This window comes from Gymnoscopelus microlampas (genome assembly GCF_963454915.1).
Source record: "Gymnoscopelus microlampas genome assembly, chromosome: 17".
NCBI classification, from domain to species: domain Eukaryota; kingdom Metazoa; phylum Chordata; class Actinopteri; order Myctophiformes; family Myctophidae; genus Gymnoscopelus; species Gymnoscopelus microlampas.
This window is the reverse complement of record NC_139954.1, coordinates 43219870-43237605: the sequence shown is the minus strand read 5'-3', so window position 1 is coordinate 43237605 and position 17736 is coordinate 43219870. Positions and strand designations below refer to the sequence as shown.

Sequence of the window (17736 nt, the reverse complement as noted above, 5' to 3'; positions counted from 1 at the left end):
CACCTAAGCAATTATTTGCTCACACAAATGCTTCCAATTATATATTGAGGTCACACAGATTACATTTCTGGGAGCATAATTACATTATGTGGCCAAAACTGTCGCAATGTTGAGTTCTGGCAGTTTAGTTATACATTAGCTAATGGCCAGGGTCACGGAGAGAGAAACCCCCGACATCATTTCTCCGGGTACAGTATATGTTGTCGGGCAGACACCTCGTATCTCCATCTTTCAACTATTTTTTGTATTTTTATTAACCTAAGACCTGGAACGCATTTGTGTCATTTTTTGATTTGAGCTAAAAAGCATTATTTTACACTTTCGCTATTCAAAAATAGCAAATATACAAGCTCATAGCGCGGCACGAGTGCCGCGCTATGAGCTTGTAGATCTGCTATTTTTGAAAAATCGAGACAATGTGTGCAAATTAATACATTTATATTATTTTAAAGCGAACATTTTGAACTCAAATCTTTGCTTCTGGGGGTCCCTGGAACAACATATTTTGAGATAGGGGTCCGCAGCCAAATAGCCTACATATCCTTGACATGAAAACGTTTGAGAACCACTGATATAGAAGCATGCGTTTTTCAGAAAACTGTCGGGATTTGGAAGACATTAGCTAAGAATCGCCCTCAGGTCTTGATGGGTTAATGCCCTACTTCATCATACAACAGTGATGCACAAAAGTAGTGACAATAGCCGATCTGTAAGCTCGCAACACGCCGTGATGTGTAACCACTTTACAGTAAGCCCTATTTGTATGGGTGCAACGATCATTCATCTGTTGCATCGACGCATCAGTGTCAATTCCAACGATCCAACTGTGAACGTCATTATGTAAACAGTAACTTGTCCTTCTAGTGTGTGACTTGTATCAATCTGAAATGAATCGTTTTGCAGTGCAAAGAATCAGTTGCATAGATACCGAGAGCTTGTACCATGTATTCAGCATGACAAATGCTGGTTATGTGGGTGTATTATTCACACTTATAAATGGTAAAATTCCAACTTTACTCCGGTTTATTCTCTCAGCATGTCTGCCCACTTAGCCTTAAAGCACAAGGACCGAGATATTCATATCTTTTCCATGGATCTGACGCCCCACATATTCGTTCTCTATACAGTATGCCTGCTCACTCCATAGGAGTAGTTAACGTTGTGTGAGTTGTATTGTTATATTACAGATAATAATAACAATGTTAAAACACGTGATGCTGTGTCGCACCCACACACAAATACCCACTTAAAAGGGAGCCGTTTTTGAATAGAGGATTCTGTTATTGAATTGATCATTTTAATGTTCCACCTTTTGGCATCTGGGTAAAACCAAGAATATTCAGAAATACAAGAGGTCACATTAGTCTTTGACACTAAAAGATTGTCCATGCTGCTGGTACTGATTTTATTGAGCTCCATGCTGTGACGCAACTCCCTCCTAAAAGATGATAAGAGCTCATTTTGTCAAATAATGGTATTTTATTAACCCATTAAGACCTGGGACGCATCTGTGTCAATTTTTGGATTTGAGCTAAACAGCATTATTTTACACTTTGGCTATTCAAAAATAGCAGATCTACAAGCTCATAGCGCGGCACCGAGTGCCGCGCTACGAGCATGTAGATCTGCTATTTTTGAAAAATCGTGAAAATGTGTGTAAATCTTTGAATATATTGTTTAAAGCGAACATTTTTAACTCTATTCTTTGGTTCTGGGGGTCCCTGGAACAAAACATTTTGAGATGGGGGTCCGCGGCCAAATACATATCATTTTTGGGGTCCTTGACATGAAAAAGTTTGAGAACCACTGATATAGAAACAAACGTTTTTTCAGAATACTGTTGGGATTTAGAAGGCATTTGTAGAATCGGGCTCTTAATGGTTTAAACTCTCTCAGTAAGAGAATCGTAATCACCATTATTGTCACATCACAGGTTTACAGGTGTAAAACAGTTCTGGGTCAGTTTCTCATAGCTTAATTTGATTGGTTATTTCTATGTTGTTGCTTTCAGTGTAACGTACCGGCCTCACTGAGACAAATTCCTCATTATGGTCTCAGGCGAGTGGAAACCTCATAATATCCAAAACTTTTCAGGATTCAAATGCGGCTTCGTACTGCATTTTGAGCTTGCAGATCTGCTACTTTTTATGCTTTTGTGTGACGTTGTAGTATGATCAAGTAGGGCGTTAATTTACAAAAAAAACTAAAAGTTAGAATATGGAGATGAGAGGTTTTTGCCCAACAGCAACGATTTGTTTAAACCTACCTGGCAATAAAATAAGTCTGATTATGAAGTCATGATTTGCCTGGTTAATTGTTGTAAATGGGGAGGCGTTGAAATGGAGAAATGTGTTATGGATAGCGGCGGGTCATCTCTGTGGTCTAAAGCAGTGGTTTTCAACACTTTTCATATCAAGGTCCATTATTTATTCGGCTTCTGAGCCACAGACCACCATTTGATGAGATTTAGCCTCTCAGACCCACAAGACTTTGAATATTTTGTTATCGTTGGATACGATTTTGTCCACAATTCTATGCTGTATTGATGTTGGTTCCATTAGCAGAGATAACAGGGAAAGTTGATCAACATAACAATTTTTTAATAAAGTAATGCAGATGTTTAACAATACTTTAACTCTTGAGAGCGTAAAATGAAACCAAATGGACCCGTAAGGGTCCATTTGGTTTCATTTTACGCTCTCAAGAGTTACAGATCTATAAGGGTCCATTTGGCTACCAACTCTCCATCATTTAGCTGGGGACCACCTGGAACTCCCTCAAGGACCACTGGTGGTCCCCGGACCACTGGTCTAAAGAGCCAAATTGTTCCACGTTTACCTCCAATCTTTTGTAAACCACACAAATACCAAGTCATTTGTTTTGATATGTTTCATGGAACTACTCCCTCAGCAACGTTAAAGTGTGATAAAGTGATGCACTCACTGAATGTTCTGTGCTTCAAAAGAATGAAAATATCAAATGCCATTCCTGACGTCTGTTCTCTTTCAGTTAGATTCTGGTGTGTGCGGTATGGTGTGCCTGGAAAAGTTGGGCCTTTGTTTTATGAGGGCAGCGTTCCAATGACTGGCTAAGTTCCAGTCAAATTCATTGTAGTTTCACACCTGAGGCTGAGCAGTTGGAATGACATTGTCATGCATCAGAATGATGAATCGATTCTTTAGTTAATTCATTTTTTCACCCACTCTCATGTCCTTGTGAGTTTGGCTGTGGGTGGGAACATCTGCATTCTTTGTTTGTTTTGTTTGTGTTGTCTGGTCTTTTCTGTTAAAATAATAATAATTGAATGAACACTGTGGCTTCTTGTGGATCTGGTGAGTAGCCAGTGAGGCTTGAAAGGTCACGTCCATATTGGTGGAAACCAATTCATGTTTAACTTTGGAGCATGATCCAGCGTGCAGACTTTATTTTTTGGGGGGTTCTGACATCTGGTACTTTAGTGCAGTGGTTCTCCACCTTTTTAAGCCGCGACCCCCCGCAAAATAATCATATTTGAACTCTGCCCCCCCCCCCCCTGCCCAAATGTACGATTTGAGGCATTACATTTATTTGAAAATAGCAGATCTACAAGCTCACTTTTGAGCTTGTAGATCGTCTATTTTCACAATGTTTGCCTCTTTCTTATATTATTTGACAATTTGGCCAATATTTGACCTGTATTTATAGTATAGTTTGTTGATTACTGTTGATGCAGAAATGGTATTTTTTTTTAAAAAGGTCTTAAAAGTCCTTAAATTGTCACTTAACTGTCATCTGGGGACCCCCAAAAAATCAAATGTTTCATGGTCAGGAGTCACCGGGAGCCTGGATGGCTTGGTTCCAGGCTTAAAATAATTCATATAAATATTTTTGAAAATCTATATGGGTTAGAAACGAGTCCACCCACATAGAACGCAGTATGAGTACATACTGCATGTACTGCTAACTAGAGCAAGAACATGAAATAAAATGTGATGTTAAATGTTAATTAATGCCAAGTAAATTCATTTACACGTACCTGGGATTTGTCCTTTGCCACCCTGACCGTTAGGAGCAGTGGGCACTGGGCAGCTAGTCTCCAGGGACCAGGATAAGCTCTAAGGCCAGTCAGTGCCTTTTGGTCAAGGGCATTGGCTGGCTACAGGAGCGTACCAAACATGCATGTGTTTTGGTGTAAGGCAGGGGTCTTCAACAGGGGGTCCGGGACCCCTAGGCCCCTAGGGGGTCCTCAGAGTTAATACAGGGGGTCCGGCAAATCTTTGTGTGATGCTTTTTTTTTTTTTACATTAACCACTTGAACCCTAGCATCCTTTTTCTGAGAAGAACTTTAGCCAAAAATAGCCGATCTACAAGCCCACAACGCCTCGCGCTGCGAGGCGTTGTGAGCTTGTAGATCGGCTATTTTTGGCAAAGAGGTATAGGTGTAGAGGGAAAAAAGAGCAGCAGAAGTTTATCTGAAACACAATTTTATACAATCTAAAGGGGGTCCCCACTTCATCTCTCTCTCAGCTAGGGGGTCCTTGGCCTGAAAACGTTGAAGACCCCTGGTGTAAGGAAAACACAGGGAAACGGGTCCATTTGTTGCTACAGGATGTGAACCGTGCGGTTTCATAGGGGTCCCTGGCCTGCAGAGTCAAACTTTCCCAACCTGGAAGAAGGGGTAAATAGAGAGTATGTGTTGGGTGAGCAACTTATATATAACTCTATGGTTCCGACACAGTGTTTGGGAAACAGTGATCTAAAGCAGTGGTTCTCGACCTTGTCAGGCTGTGTGACCCCCAAAATAATCATATTTATTGGAACTGGGGACCCCCCGAAATAATCATATTTGGACTGGGGACCCCCCCCATCCTGACAAGCACGTGGAATTGTAGGAGTTTAGGGATTACATTTTTTTTTACTCGGTTCCACAGATAAATATTGTGAAAATAGCTGATCTACAATTAAGCTTGTAGATCGGCTATTTTCAAATGTTTTGCCTCTATCTTATATTATTTGACAATTTGGCCAAACCATTTTTTAATAGTATAATTTGTTGATTACTTTTGATGCGACGCATTGTGAGCTTGTATCTGCTATTTTCTAATGGCCGAAATGTATATAGGGCTGAAGTGGTTAATATGGTTAGTATGTTTTGAAATAATGATGAAGTAAGTATAGCGGATCAAATCATTGTAGTGGTACAATGATATATGTAATAAGATGTAATAAGTAAAGTACAAATACCTCAAAATTGGAAAAAAAAGTACAGTACTTGAGTAAACTAGAAGCTCGGCCCTGCTACGCAGGGCCTCGCGTCTAGCCCGCCGCCACGCCCACGTAGCGCCCGCCGCCACTTGGCAGCGCATATAAGTGGCATAGCGTCATGAGGGCCAGTGGGGCCGTGGCTCGGTCAGTGAAGACCCTGTAGCGCGGATGATATGTGGCATAGAGGGGCAGATTTGAAATCTCCAGAGGAAACGTCCGTGGGCTACCATTGGTTCAGCGATGTGTGCGGGCGCCCTGCGGGCCCTCCTCCTCCACCAATGTGCAGTATTGAGAGCCCTGACGTCACAACATTTGGAGCGATGAGCACTGCACTCTGGTTGGTTAGGGTCCACCTAGGGCCCAGGTAGAAGGCAGTTAAAGCCTGCATGGGCAAACCCAGTTAGGACCCGCCTTGGTCCCACATAAACGTGGCTAGTTGGGGCCCACCTAAGGGCCAGGTAGAAGCGACTTATAGCCCGCATGGGCATAGCAGTTAAGACCCACCTCGGCCCCACATAGAATTGCCTAGGTGGGGCCTACCTAAGGGCCAGGTAGAGTCGGTAGGGACCCCCCACAGGCCAATGTTAAAATGGTAGCACTTGTTCCTCAACATAGTGTGAATGTGCGTGCAAAGTTGACCACAATCGGACGCTGCATTCATGATTTGCGGCATTTTGTGCAAACTTTAGATGTGAATCTTAGCCAATCGGGATGGAATATGAAAGATTAAACAGATCCGTCTTGATCACATGACTATAGAGATCATGTGTACCGATTTGCGTGAAATGTAGATATAATCGGAAGGAGTAATGTAAAGAAATATGTTGTACATAAGGCGGCCTCCTGGTGGAGCTATAAAAGGTAGATGTGAGAAATGTAGGGGAAAGGTTTTTCCTTGACCTCTAGAGAGTGCACATACAAAGTTTTACACAGATTGGTGCAGGTATAGGTAAAAACACAAATCGGACTGTTATAGCGCCACCATGAGGCTGATTAGAAAAATCTCAAGTGGAATTTGTTGCTCGGCATAGTGGGAATGTGGGTGCAAAGTTGCACGGAAAGTGCATGCTGTGTTCATAATTTGAGGCATTTTGGTCAAAACGGAGCAGTCCTGGAAACTGTGGAAGGCATTTTTAGTCAAGCAGGATGGAAAATGAAAGATCTGAGAGAGCGTGTTTTTTTTTATGACTATAGAGATACTGTGTATCGATGTGCGTGATGTTAGGCCAAAATATGTAGCAGTACTGTGAGAAAATGTGTTTTGCAAAAAGCGGCCTCCTGGTGGCACTATAACAGGGCCATGTGAAAGAAATGGGGCAGAGGTTCTGAATTGGCATCCAGGGAGTGTGTGCACAGTTGCGCTGCGATCAAGCCAACGATGCGGGAGATTAGCTATCCACAGACCGTCGGACGGACAGGGGGTAAAACATACTCTCGCGCCATCCCTTTCGGCCTGGCGGAGACAATAAAAAAGCTAAAGTGAAGGAAAAGAGCATTACTGCAGCAAAAGTAGTCAACAAACTATACTATAAAACATTGGCCACATTGTCAAATAAATTAAGAAAGAGGCAAACATGTTGAAAATAGCCGATCTACAAGCTTACAACGCCTCTCAACGTGAGGCGTTGTGAGCTTGTAGATCGGCTATTTTCACAATATTGACTTGTGGAACGGAGTCAAACAAAATTGGGGGGGTCCCCAGTTCAAATATGATTTTTTTTTTTGGGGGGGGGGGGGGTAGCCACTGCCCTAATCGGACCGAAATTATCTGAAATTACTACATGACCATAATGCAGCCTAAACGTGCGTTGCACGGGGCGGTCCTGCCATTACGTTAGTTACTGGAGTTTCTGTGGAGCTACACCAGAAGACACACACAACATACACCATCTACAATGGACTAACGGAGCAGCAATAATAACAGTTACCGCACAAACGTGCATTGTTGACAAAGTGATTGCACAGCCGCTGCAGGCATGACAGCCACGTTAGCGTTAGCTACATGCCAACGATCACAGCGCCCTGTCCGTCGTCGCTGCGACTGACTCTGATGGCTACAGCCATAGATAAACACAACAGCAAGCTCTCTGAGATGCCATTGTCTGGGAACTGCTCTTAGCGTGACACGACCAATGAGAGTGAGCGCTTTCGCAACAAGCTAAGATACGGTGCATGGCACACGGCGTCTCTGCCCCATAGCTTGTAGATCTCTCACACATGATTGGCGTAGGCTGCGTTGCCGTCGACGCTGATTGGCTGCATGTTGCTGTGACGTTGAAATGGGGTGCCAGGTCTGCTTTGTGTGTAAGCGATTTTGGGCTCATTTGGGCGCGCTTTTGGGCTGTTTTCCATAGAGCACGGCAGGGCTTGTTTCTGTCCCGTGACGGATGTGGCAAAGAAGGTGCAAAACGAACCATCCGGAAGTAAAGTGCGAGATGAAATATATAGCACTTTATGATTATTAGAGAAGGAGACAGATGTGAAGGTGGAAAATGGAATGTAGGAGGTTATATATTTTTTCATGAGCGATTTTTGTAGCAAGTTGTGAGTGAATTGGGCCACTCCTGTGGGCGGGGGGCTGAATAGAACCATTGGGGTTTGGGAAGGAGACGCACTCTGTTTGAGTGGTACTTTACACCACTGACACACACACACACACACACACACACACACACACACACACACACACACTCGCACACAACAGTGGTCCTCAAAGAGGGACCCTCAGGGGTCCTTGAGGAGCTATACGGGTCTGTAACTCTTACAGTGTAACTGTAGATTGGGGTCCCAGAGGTGAAACTCTATAGGGGTCCTTGAAGTTAAAACGTCTGAGAATCACTGCTCCAGAACGCTGTTATCTATGCCGCTATTAAATTAGTCTGGCTTTCATATCTGTCACTACAATACATAAAACAACTGAACAGATTATATGGAGGGTGTGTTGAGAGCCTATTATAACCACTTCAAGATGATCCAAGATTAAAGACATTTATTGTTACGCAGTGGTGGGAAAAAGTACTCAAATGTTTTACTTAAGTAAAAGTATCAATACTGCAATGTAGAAGTACTCTGTTACAAGTAAAAGTCCGGAATTCAAAATTGACTTGAGTAAAAGTACAAAAGTATTGCTATCAAAACACAAAAGTAAAACACTAAAATGTTTGAAAATAGCAGATCTACAAGCTCAAAACGCGTCGCGATGCGACGTGTTGTGAGCTTGTTGATCGGCAAATAAGTATAAATAGGGCTAATGTGGTTAATGTATATTTTATAATATAATTTATATCTACAAAGTAACTAGTAACTAATGTTTATCATATAATTGTAGTGGAGTAAAAGTACAATATTTGCCTCTGAGATGTAGTGGAGTAGTAAAAGTATTGAAAATTGGAAATACTCCAGTAAAGTAAAAAATACCTCAAAATAAGTACAGTACTTACAGTAACTAAATGTACGTACACCACTGGTAAATACAATACATAAAACAAGTGAACAGATTATATGGAGGGTGTGTTGAGAGCTTATTAGAACCACTTCAAGATGATCCAAGATTAATAGCTTGGCGGCGTAGCACGAAAATCGTTCAATTTTGTGATTAAAGCGCCAAATTTGGCAGAAGTGTTGATTGATATATTGGAAACAAAACTGGATATTGGGACATCAGAAATTCTCACCCTTGTGGGCGTGGCAGGCATTTTTCAAAATGGCCACCAAACCTTCCTAAATCACCCTCTAGCAGCTACAGATTTTGCCTTAGGAAGCTGAAATGTTGCATGAAGGTCAAGTATATGTTTGTGAAGCTGTGTGTGCGTGTTCGTGTCAATTGGTTAAAAGGGGGTGTGGCAATGGGAGTGGCCGATCAAAGAAATTGCATAACTTTGATATAGATGTACAGATTTTCACAAAATGTTGTGGAAAGGTTGGTCATGAACAGCTGAGTAACTGTTCATACCATCTTCCAAAAAGGGGGTGTGGCAGTGGGAGTGGCCTATGGGGCACCAAAACAATCGTTCATTTTATGATGAAAGCACCACATTTGGCGGCTCTGTTGATAGATATATGTTGAACAAAACTGGATATTGGGACATCACAAATTCTCACCCTGGTGGGCGTGGCAGCCATTTTTCAAAATGGCCACCAGCGGTTGATCAAATCCTCCTAATTTTTGTCCTAGTAAGCTAACATGTTGCGTGATGTATGTGAGTATGAAGGTGTGTGGGTGTGTTCATGCTAATTACCTAAAAGGGGGCGTTGCAATGGGAGTGGCCTAGTTAGCAGCAATATTTTGGGAGAATTGTTCAAATAGTGACACAAGTTGGAAATTTGGTACAAATCATCTCTGGAGATCACGCTTCGATTTAGAAAACCGGGCCACTCCATTTTTTTTCAAGAGGGCCGCCAACACTGTTTTTGCATTTCTGCATATCTTTTAATTATTTGAGGTCAATCACCAAATAGCACTCCCATAGTATGTTTTTGAACATTTTAAAACAGGAGTTACCATTTCTAACCATCTAAATTAAAACATTTCAAAAACACGCCATACAACTGTGCTCACAGTCAAACTCAACGACAAAATCTCATGACTTCTGAACATGTATAAATGTTTTCCCATCTAGTTCTGTGTCTTCCTCTGTGACTCCAGCCACCCGCATGTCGTCTCTCACCGCATCCTTAAACCACCGCTTTGGCATTTGGCCTTTCGTCAGTGCCACCGTTTCCAAGCCGTACAGCCTCATGGCTGGTCCCCCTACCGTCCTATACATCTTCCCTCTCACTGGTATCCTTCTGTTACAAATAACTCCTGCATACAGAAAAACATCACATGGATTGGTTGATCGGTGTGTCTCAACATGGGTGGTGGGTACGCAACATACACCCTCGCCGAGGTGACCCGGGCTGGGGTTTGTCAAGCGCCCGACTTACATCCCAGTAGCTACCCACGGTCAGTCCTCTTAGGGCAAGACAGGGCCTCTCAGGCCGCTTATCCGGGGCTACTCTGCCAGGACTGGGGGAGAGCGGAGGATATGGCATGTGGAGGGACTAGGCTCTGTGGATGGCCTCCTGGCCGGGCTCCTCCTTCGTCTCACCAGGTCCAGGACCTGAGCGTTGCACCAGACTCCCCTGTTCTAAACATTTAATTCTGGCGTGATGGTTTCTTGGGCCGTGGTGGTACTACAGGCTCCACTTGCAGCTTGCTTGAATAGCCCTCCTTAAAGGCCTCACCGTGGATTTGTTGGGCTTCCTCCTCACGGAAGACACAGGCTAGGGCGCTAACCCATATTGCTCCCGGATGCTGTCTACATTCCGGCTGTCAACCGTCTCTCCAGTGGTCACCAAACTATTCCTGGTTGTCACATAGTCTATTCCTATGAGCCACTATGCATAGAATAACACCGACACTGTCCTCCATCCGTTCCCTCAAAGTACTCCTTCCATTTTCTCAACACACTGTCTTTGGTTAATAGAACATTTCCAGCCATCCTTCATCACCTTAACCTCTTGCTCATCCTTCCCATCTCAGTACCTGTCTAAACAATCGGTGCAGGTCCTTTTCTCCCTCCTTGGTGTCCAACCTTTCATACAACTTCTCATACTCTTTTCCTTAACCCTCACCACTGTTCTCTCCGCCTTACCCCTTATCTCTTTGTACTCCTCCCTACTTTCTTCATCTCTCTGGCTGCCTTTCTTATCTCCTCCCTGAGCTCCACAGAGCATTGTTCTTTCTTCATCTTCACACCTAACATCAGCTCCCAGTACCTACCACAGGACTCAAGCCATGCTACTCGATATGCTGAGTTGGCACCTTCACCGTAAATGATAACTCCTATTTGAAAATGTTCAAAACATACTATGGGAGTGCTTTTTGGTGATTTATGGGAGTGCTAAACCCGAACCAAACCCGCACCCTAACCCTAACCGCACGCGGATGCCACATAGTCGGAGAAAAGGTCTGTCGGATTAACGCATGCCTCCCCAAAGAATTATAGTCAGAATTATGCAGAAAACAGTCACATTTTGGCAGCCATCTTGAAAAAAATGGCTGCCATCTTTGATTTATGACTGGCCCGGTGTCCTAAATCGAAGTGTGATCTCCGAAGATGATTTGTACCAAATGTCTCGCTTGTATCACCATTTGAACAATTCTCCCAAAATATTGCTGTTAACTAGGCCACTCCCATTGAAACGCCCCCTTTTAGGCAATTAGCATGAGCACACCCACACACCTTCATATTCACATACTTGAGCAACATTTCAGCCTACTAGGACAAAAACTAGGAAGATTTGATCAACTGCTGGTGGCCATTTTGAAAAATGGCTGCCACGCCCACCAGGGTGAGAATTTGTGATGTCCCAATATCCAGTTTTGTTCCCAATATATCAATCAACACTTCTGCCAAATTTGGCGCTTTAATCGTAAAATTGAACGATTAGGCGGATTTCTTGTGCCACGCCGCCCCACTATAAAGACATTTATTGTTACATCTAGATTAAGTACACAAGTACAATTAAAAGTCTTTGTTTTTGCTTCCATGATTGAAGCAGCAATAAAAACAATAAAAAAAGAAGAAAATGTTCAACTATAATGACATTCCCAAAATAGGAATGTCAGGTTTTTGGGAAAACAACTGCATCATGCGTCATGCTTCTCAAAGTGGGGTCCGGGGACCCCCAGGGGTCCTTGGAAGGGTCCCAGGGGTTCCCCAGCTAAAGTAGTTAATGTAGCATCACAAAACATTTTAACCACTTTATCCATTCATACATAAAGTTGGCTATTCAAAAATAGCAGATCTACAAGCTCACAACTGTGAGTTTGTATACAGTATCTGCTATTTTGGAAAATGTTTGGAAAATGTTGAAAATGATTATAATGTTTTTAAACATAAATCTTCTCTTCTGGGGGGTCCCTGGCACAAAACATTTTCATATGGGGGTCGTCTGTGGCCAAATACATATCATTGACCTTGACCTGAAGAAGTTTTGAGAACTACTGCTGTAGTCTGTCCATTAGATCAGTGGTTCTCAAACTTTTTCATGTCAAAGACCCCCAAATTGACACGTATTAGCCCGCGGACCCCCATTTCAAAAGATATGCCAGGGACCCCCATAAGAGAAGATTTTTTTTACAGCTCTAGCAGTGATTCTCAACCATTGTAATTTCAAGGACCCCCAGTTTGACATGCATTAGGGCTACACACCCCCATTTAATGGCATTTCTATCACTTGGACCGCAATTTATATTGTAAAATCAATGTCAATTTAACTCTGAGAGTGTACAAATGGAACCAAATGGACCCGTTAGGGTCCATTTGGTTCCATTTGTACACTCTCAGAGTTACAGACCCATAAGGGTCCATTTGGTGCCTAATCTATCATTTAGCTGGGGACCCCCTGGAAGTCCCTCAAGGACCCCTGGGGGTCCCCGGACCCCACTTTGAGAACCAATGCATTATATGTGTATACACATCTGATGGACACAATTACAAGGATGCATTCTAAAACGCATGAATGTGATATTCAGCCAGCTCAGCGCATTTACAGTATACCTCTCATGTAGTGTCTATATGTTCTGTTTGTGCTCTAGCCAATGGTGTAAAGTAACTCAGTACATTTACTCCAGTACTGTACTTAAGCACAATTTTGAGGTATTCTTTTACTTTACTGGACTATTTTCAATTTTCAATACTTTTACTTCTACTCCACTACATCTCAGAGGCAAATATTGTACTTTTACTCCACTACAATTATTTGAAAACTTTAGTTACTAGTTATTTTGTAGATATAAATCATTACATTATAAAACATACATTAACCACTTTAGTCCTATTTTATACCTAGGCTATTTGAAAATAGCCGATCAACAAGCTCACAACGCGCCGCTTTGCGGCGCGTTGTGAGCTTGTAGATCTGCTATTTTAATCATTTTAATAATAACGGACAAAAAACAGCACATCCTGACCCTCCCCTATAGTTTCCTCCATTCTGTGACACAAGCTAAAAAAAAGTGAGTCGACTCGGTTCGATTGTCACTCGATGCCACCCTGATTTTGTTGTGCCAGCATCAACGTGGTGCGGTCGGGTGACAATGGAACGTTGGTGATATTGTAACGATTTCCGTCAGGCCCATCATGAGATGGCCCGACTATACCGTTATTTGGCCCTTATCCAGTGGTGGAAAAAGTACTCACATTTTTTATTTAAGTAAAAGTATCAATACTGCAATGTAGAAATACTATGTTGCAAGTAAAAGTCCGGAATTCAAAATTCACTTGAGTAAAAGTGCAAACGTATTGGTGTCAAAATGTACTTAAAGTACCAAAAGTAAAAGTGCTCATTGTGCAGAATGTCCCATTTCAAGTTTTCAAATGTATACAAATCTTTTGAAAATAGCAGATCTACAAGCTCACAATGCGTCGCGATGCGACGCATTGTGAGCTTGTAGATCTGCTATTTTAAAAAGGCCGAATTGTATTTAGGGCTGAAGTGGTTAATTTTTTTGTATTAATAATCAACATCTACAAAGTAACTAGCAACTAAAGTTTTCAAATAAATGTAGTGAAGTAAAAGTACAACATTTGGATCTGAGATGTAGTGGAGTAGAAGTAAAAGTATTGGAAATTGGAAATACTCAAGTAAAGTGCAAATACCTCAACATTGTATTTAAGTACAGTACTTAAGTAAATGTACTTAGTTACTTTCCACCACTGGTCTTTTCACGCAATGAACGTACCAACGTTGTTGATCGATGAAACTCTATTCAAGTGAATATTGGACAGTCAGGAACATTCTTCATAGTTCATTAAGTCTTCTGTGTCAGCCTATAATTGTTTCTATCATTGTTTATTTATTGTTTGTTATACCATTTGCACTTTTCTGGCATATTCATTAGTCTGAAATTAAATTATAATAAGTTGTTAGATTTGTTTTGACTGTACAGTATATAATATTACAACGTTTATATAATATTACAACGTTTATTGTTGTCATTTGCAGTTTTACTGTATCCGCTGGTGTCATTATTTATTCATTCTCTGTAATGGCCTAATTTATTTGATTCATTGCTTTTGCGGTGAAAAGGGATATCTGTATCTGTTTATTATGTAGAATTTGCAATGTGTTGTCTTGATGTTGATTTCTTAACATCACAACGTTGTTCCCAACATTAAATTAAACATTTAGAGGATGAAGTTGATGTGAAATATCGTTTCTGTCGGGTATAAACCTCATATGTCCAGAAATGTTACTTTTAAGGATTCAAATTCAGAAGTAGCAGCTAGAAAGAATTAGCTACACCAGTGGGTCTGTCCAAGTACCACCCTTACGGGGTGTGTGACTCTGAGAGTGTACAAATGGAACCAAATGGGTCCATTTGGGTCCATTTGGTTCCATAACTGCTATTTTCGGCTAATGTTCCCCTCAGAATATAGGGATGCTAGAGTTCAAGTGGTGAAAGTAAATGAAATAAAAAGTTCCTATCACACAAAGATTTGGAGACTCCCCTGTAGCAACTCTGGGGACCCGCTAGGGGTCCCGGACCCCCTGTTGAAGACCCCTGCACAATGGTCATAAAACCATGAAAAAAAACCTTCTGGTGTTCATCTCCCTCTCCCTACTATATACTGTGAATTGACAGTGTGTGTCTGTGAGAACGGGCCAGAAACAATGAACTGAAAGAAGAAACAGCAAAATGCATCGGTTCAATTATGAGCTGTGATGAAATTTAACACAGCCAGCTGTAATGGCTTTCCCTTGATTGTTTGTGTGTGTTTCACACCATTCTAAATCCATTATCAATAGATTTACAGAACCAGAAGGGGCAAAAAACAAAACCACAAAAGAAGAAAATAAACCACAAAAGAAGAAAATGAACAACTCTTTTATCTGAGCTAGCTGGTGATTGTTTGTTGATTTTCTCTAAACTGAAAATGACTCCGTCCCGAACAATGGTGGGTTAAAGTGACAGCTTTCCCCCATAGGACCAAACCGCCGCGTCTTCAAACCCTTCATACTCAGTTTGCAGCCGGTCATTTGAAGGGCTTCAGTTGTGCATAAAGTGACTCCACAGCCCTTTAAGGACAGCTAGGCCCCCTAGAGAAATCTGCAGCATGGTGCAAAATGAGTTTAATTATATGAATGTGCCATTTGGCTCCACATGAAGAAAGCTCTCTATTGATATGCGCTGCGATCTGTAGCATGTACAGTATGATAGATGGCTCCGGGTGAATAGCGTTTTCAAAGGGCCATTCTTTTAACTTTTCCTCTTGGACAGAGAACAGAAGGGGCTTGAAGAACATGAATGTGACCGATTGTGAAGTCCTCGATTAGATACAGCCCACACTGCATGAAAGGCAACAGAGCTGGATAAAAGAAAAATAGAGAAAAAAATAGATACTGTATATGCAGTATTTCATCCGCACAACTTTGATACCCCCCTTTCAGGTTTACCCATTCTTTCAGGCTTCTGTCTTCCCCCAGCTTGCCTTTTTATCTTAACCCTTTAAGACCGGGAACGCATCTGTGTCATTTTAAGATTTCTATGGCTATATAAAAATGAGCTTGTAGATCTGCTATTTTTTTTAAAGCATGAAAAGCTGTGCAAATATTGGATTTAAAAAAATAAAATTGGCGGACATTTGTAACTCAAATCTTTGCTTCTGGGGGTTCCTGGAACTAAATATTTTACAAATGTTTGCTTTAAAAATATATATAATCCAAGGTTTTGCCACAAATTTTCAAGATTCAAGATTTTTCAAAAATAGCAGATCTACAAGCTCTCCCTCTCCCTACTATACTGTGAATTGACAGTGTGTGTCTGTGAGAAAGGGCCAGAAACAATGAACTGAAAGAAGAAACAGCAAAATTCATCAGTTAAATTAGGAGCTGTGATGAAATTTAACACAGCCAGCTGTAATGGCTTTCCCTTGATTTGTTTGTTTGTATTCGTTTCACACCATTCTAAATCAATTATCAATAGATCCAGAAACCAGAACCAGAAAGGGCAAAAACAAAACCACAAAAGAAAGAAAATAAACCACAAAAGAAGAAAATAAACAAAAATAGCAGAATAATCAAAAATAGCAGATCTACAAGCTCATAGCTCACTCGGTGCCGCGCATTGAGCTTGTAGATCTGCTATTTTTGAATAGCCAAAGAAATCAAAAAATGACACACAGATGCGTTCCCGGCTTTAAAGGGTTAAGACTTTTTAATGAAGAAGCCCTTTCATATTATTTTTTTTGCATGCTTTCCTATGCGGCGTCATTCATCAAGGTAACTGGGAAGTTGTTTATCTTTGTCGTAATGGCCGGGGCCGTCCGTCATTCTCCGGAGACAGCTGCAAGACACACTTGAGGAGTTCATTCGCGATGGTAGTCGAGTCGACCGAACCGTGCGGATGAATGAATAATGTGTTTAGATGTGCAATCATAATGGGGCTGTCACTTCTCCTGTCTCCCCAGATAACTGCGATGGCCCCTTGGCGTCCGTGCTGCCCGAGGCCTCCTTCCAGAGCTCGTCTCAGTCCTCGGCCGGGAACGCCGCCCGATTCGCCAAGCTTAACAGGAGAGACGGTGAGCAGAGAGAACAAAAGCCTGATTTACATGTACACGGGGGAAATGAAAGGTGCCACACTGGAAGCGGAACTGGTTCTTCAGAGAGATGCAGTAGAAGTTTTCTTTAATCTTTAAAGGTTCTATGACATTCATTTTCACTTTTTGCTATTTTTTGTGTTTTTGGGGGGGTTTTATGATCTCAATTAGACCAAAAAAAACTGAACTTTGAACATTCAGTGGATTTTCTATGGTCTGGGGTCTTCTGAATAATTAGGCTGAAAAGTAATCTGTGATTCGCCCCTTGACTTTGATGTCACAGTCGATTAATCCCGCCCCCTCTCTTCTCCGATGATTGACAGTCAAAATCCCTCAACAGCGACACCCGCAGGCAAAGATTTATTTTTTCATTGCAGTTGAAAAGGCTTTAGAAATCAGAGAGGAAAGAATCCTGCCATGGATCACTGGAGTGTTGTAAAACTGAATGTCATGACACCTTTAACCACTTAAAGGGGTATTTTGAACTAAGGTTTTCTTACCTTTTCTATGATGTTATGATATATTAGGATGAATGGTACAGTAGAAAAATGTCATAACTCCATCCCGAGTCCGCCACAGATTAAAACGTGCGCAGGCCTTGCGCTAGATCGCATATTATTTTTTTTTGTGAGATCTGACATTCATAGTGACAGAACACTGTAAAAAAAAAAAAAACAGAAGTCTCGCTAGACGAGATCGAAATCTCGAGATTTCAATCTCTCGTCTAGCGAGACTTTTTTCTTTTTACATAGTGTTCTGTCTCTCACCAAAAAAAAACCCAAAAAAAGCTATTAAAATACGTGATTTAGCGCAAGGCCTATTGGCGCACGTTTTAAGCTGTGGCAGACCCGGGATGGAGTTATGACATTTTTCTACAGTACCATTCATCCTAAGATATCATAAC

At 41.7% G+C, this 17736-nt stretch overlaps 1 protein-coding gene across 1 annotated transcript in view; it reads left to right on the top strand.

Moving 5' to 3' along the window:
* LOC311064463 (contactin-associated protein-like 5) overlaps positions 1 to 17736 on the top strand; it is a gene marked incomplete at both ends in the record, with an annotated part of 210811 nt that overhangs the window by 67790 nt on the left and 125285 nt on the right. Inside the window, one exon of the mRNA XM_084084293.1 lies at positions 16704 to 16814. Within this exon, the coding sequence (XP_083940419.1) occupies positions 16704 to 16814 (111 nt within the window). The remainder of the gene's footprint in view (positions 1 to 16703; positions 16815 to 17736) is intronic.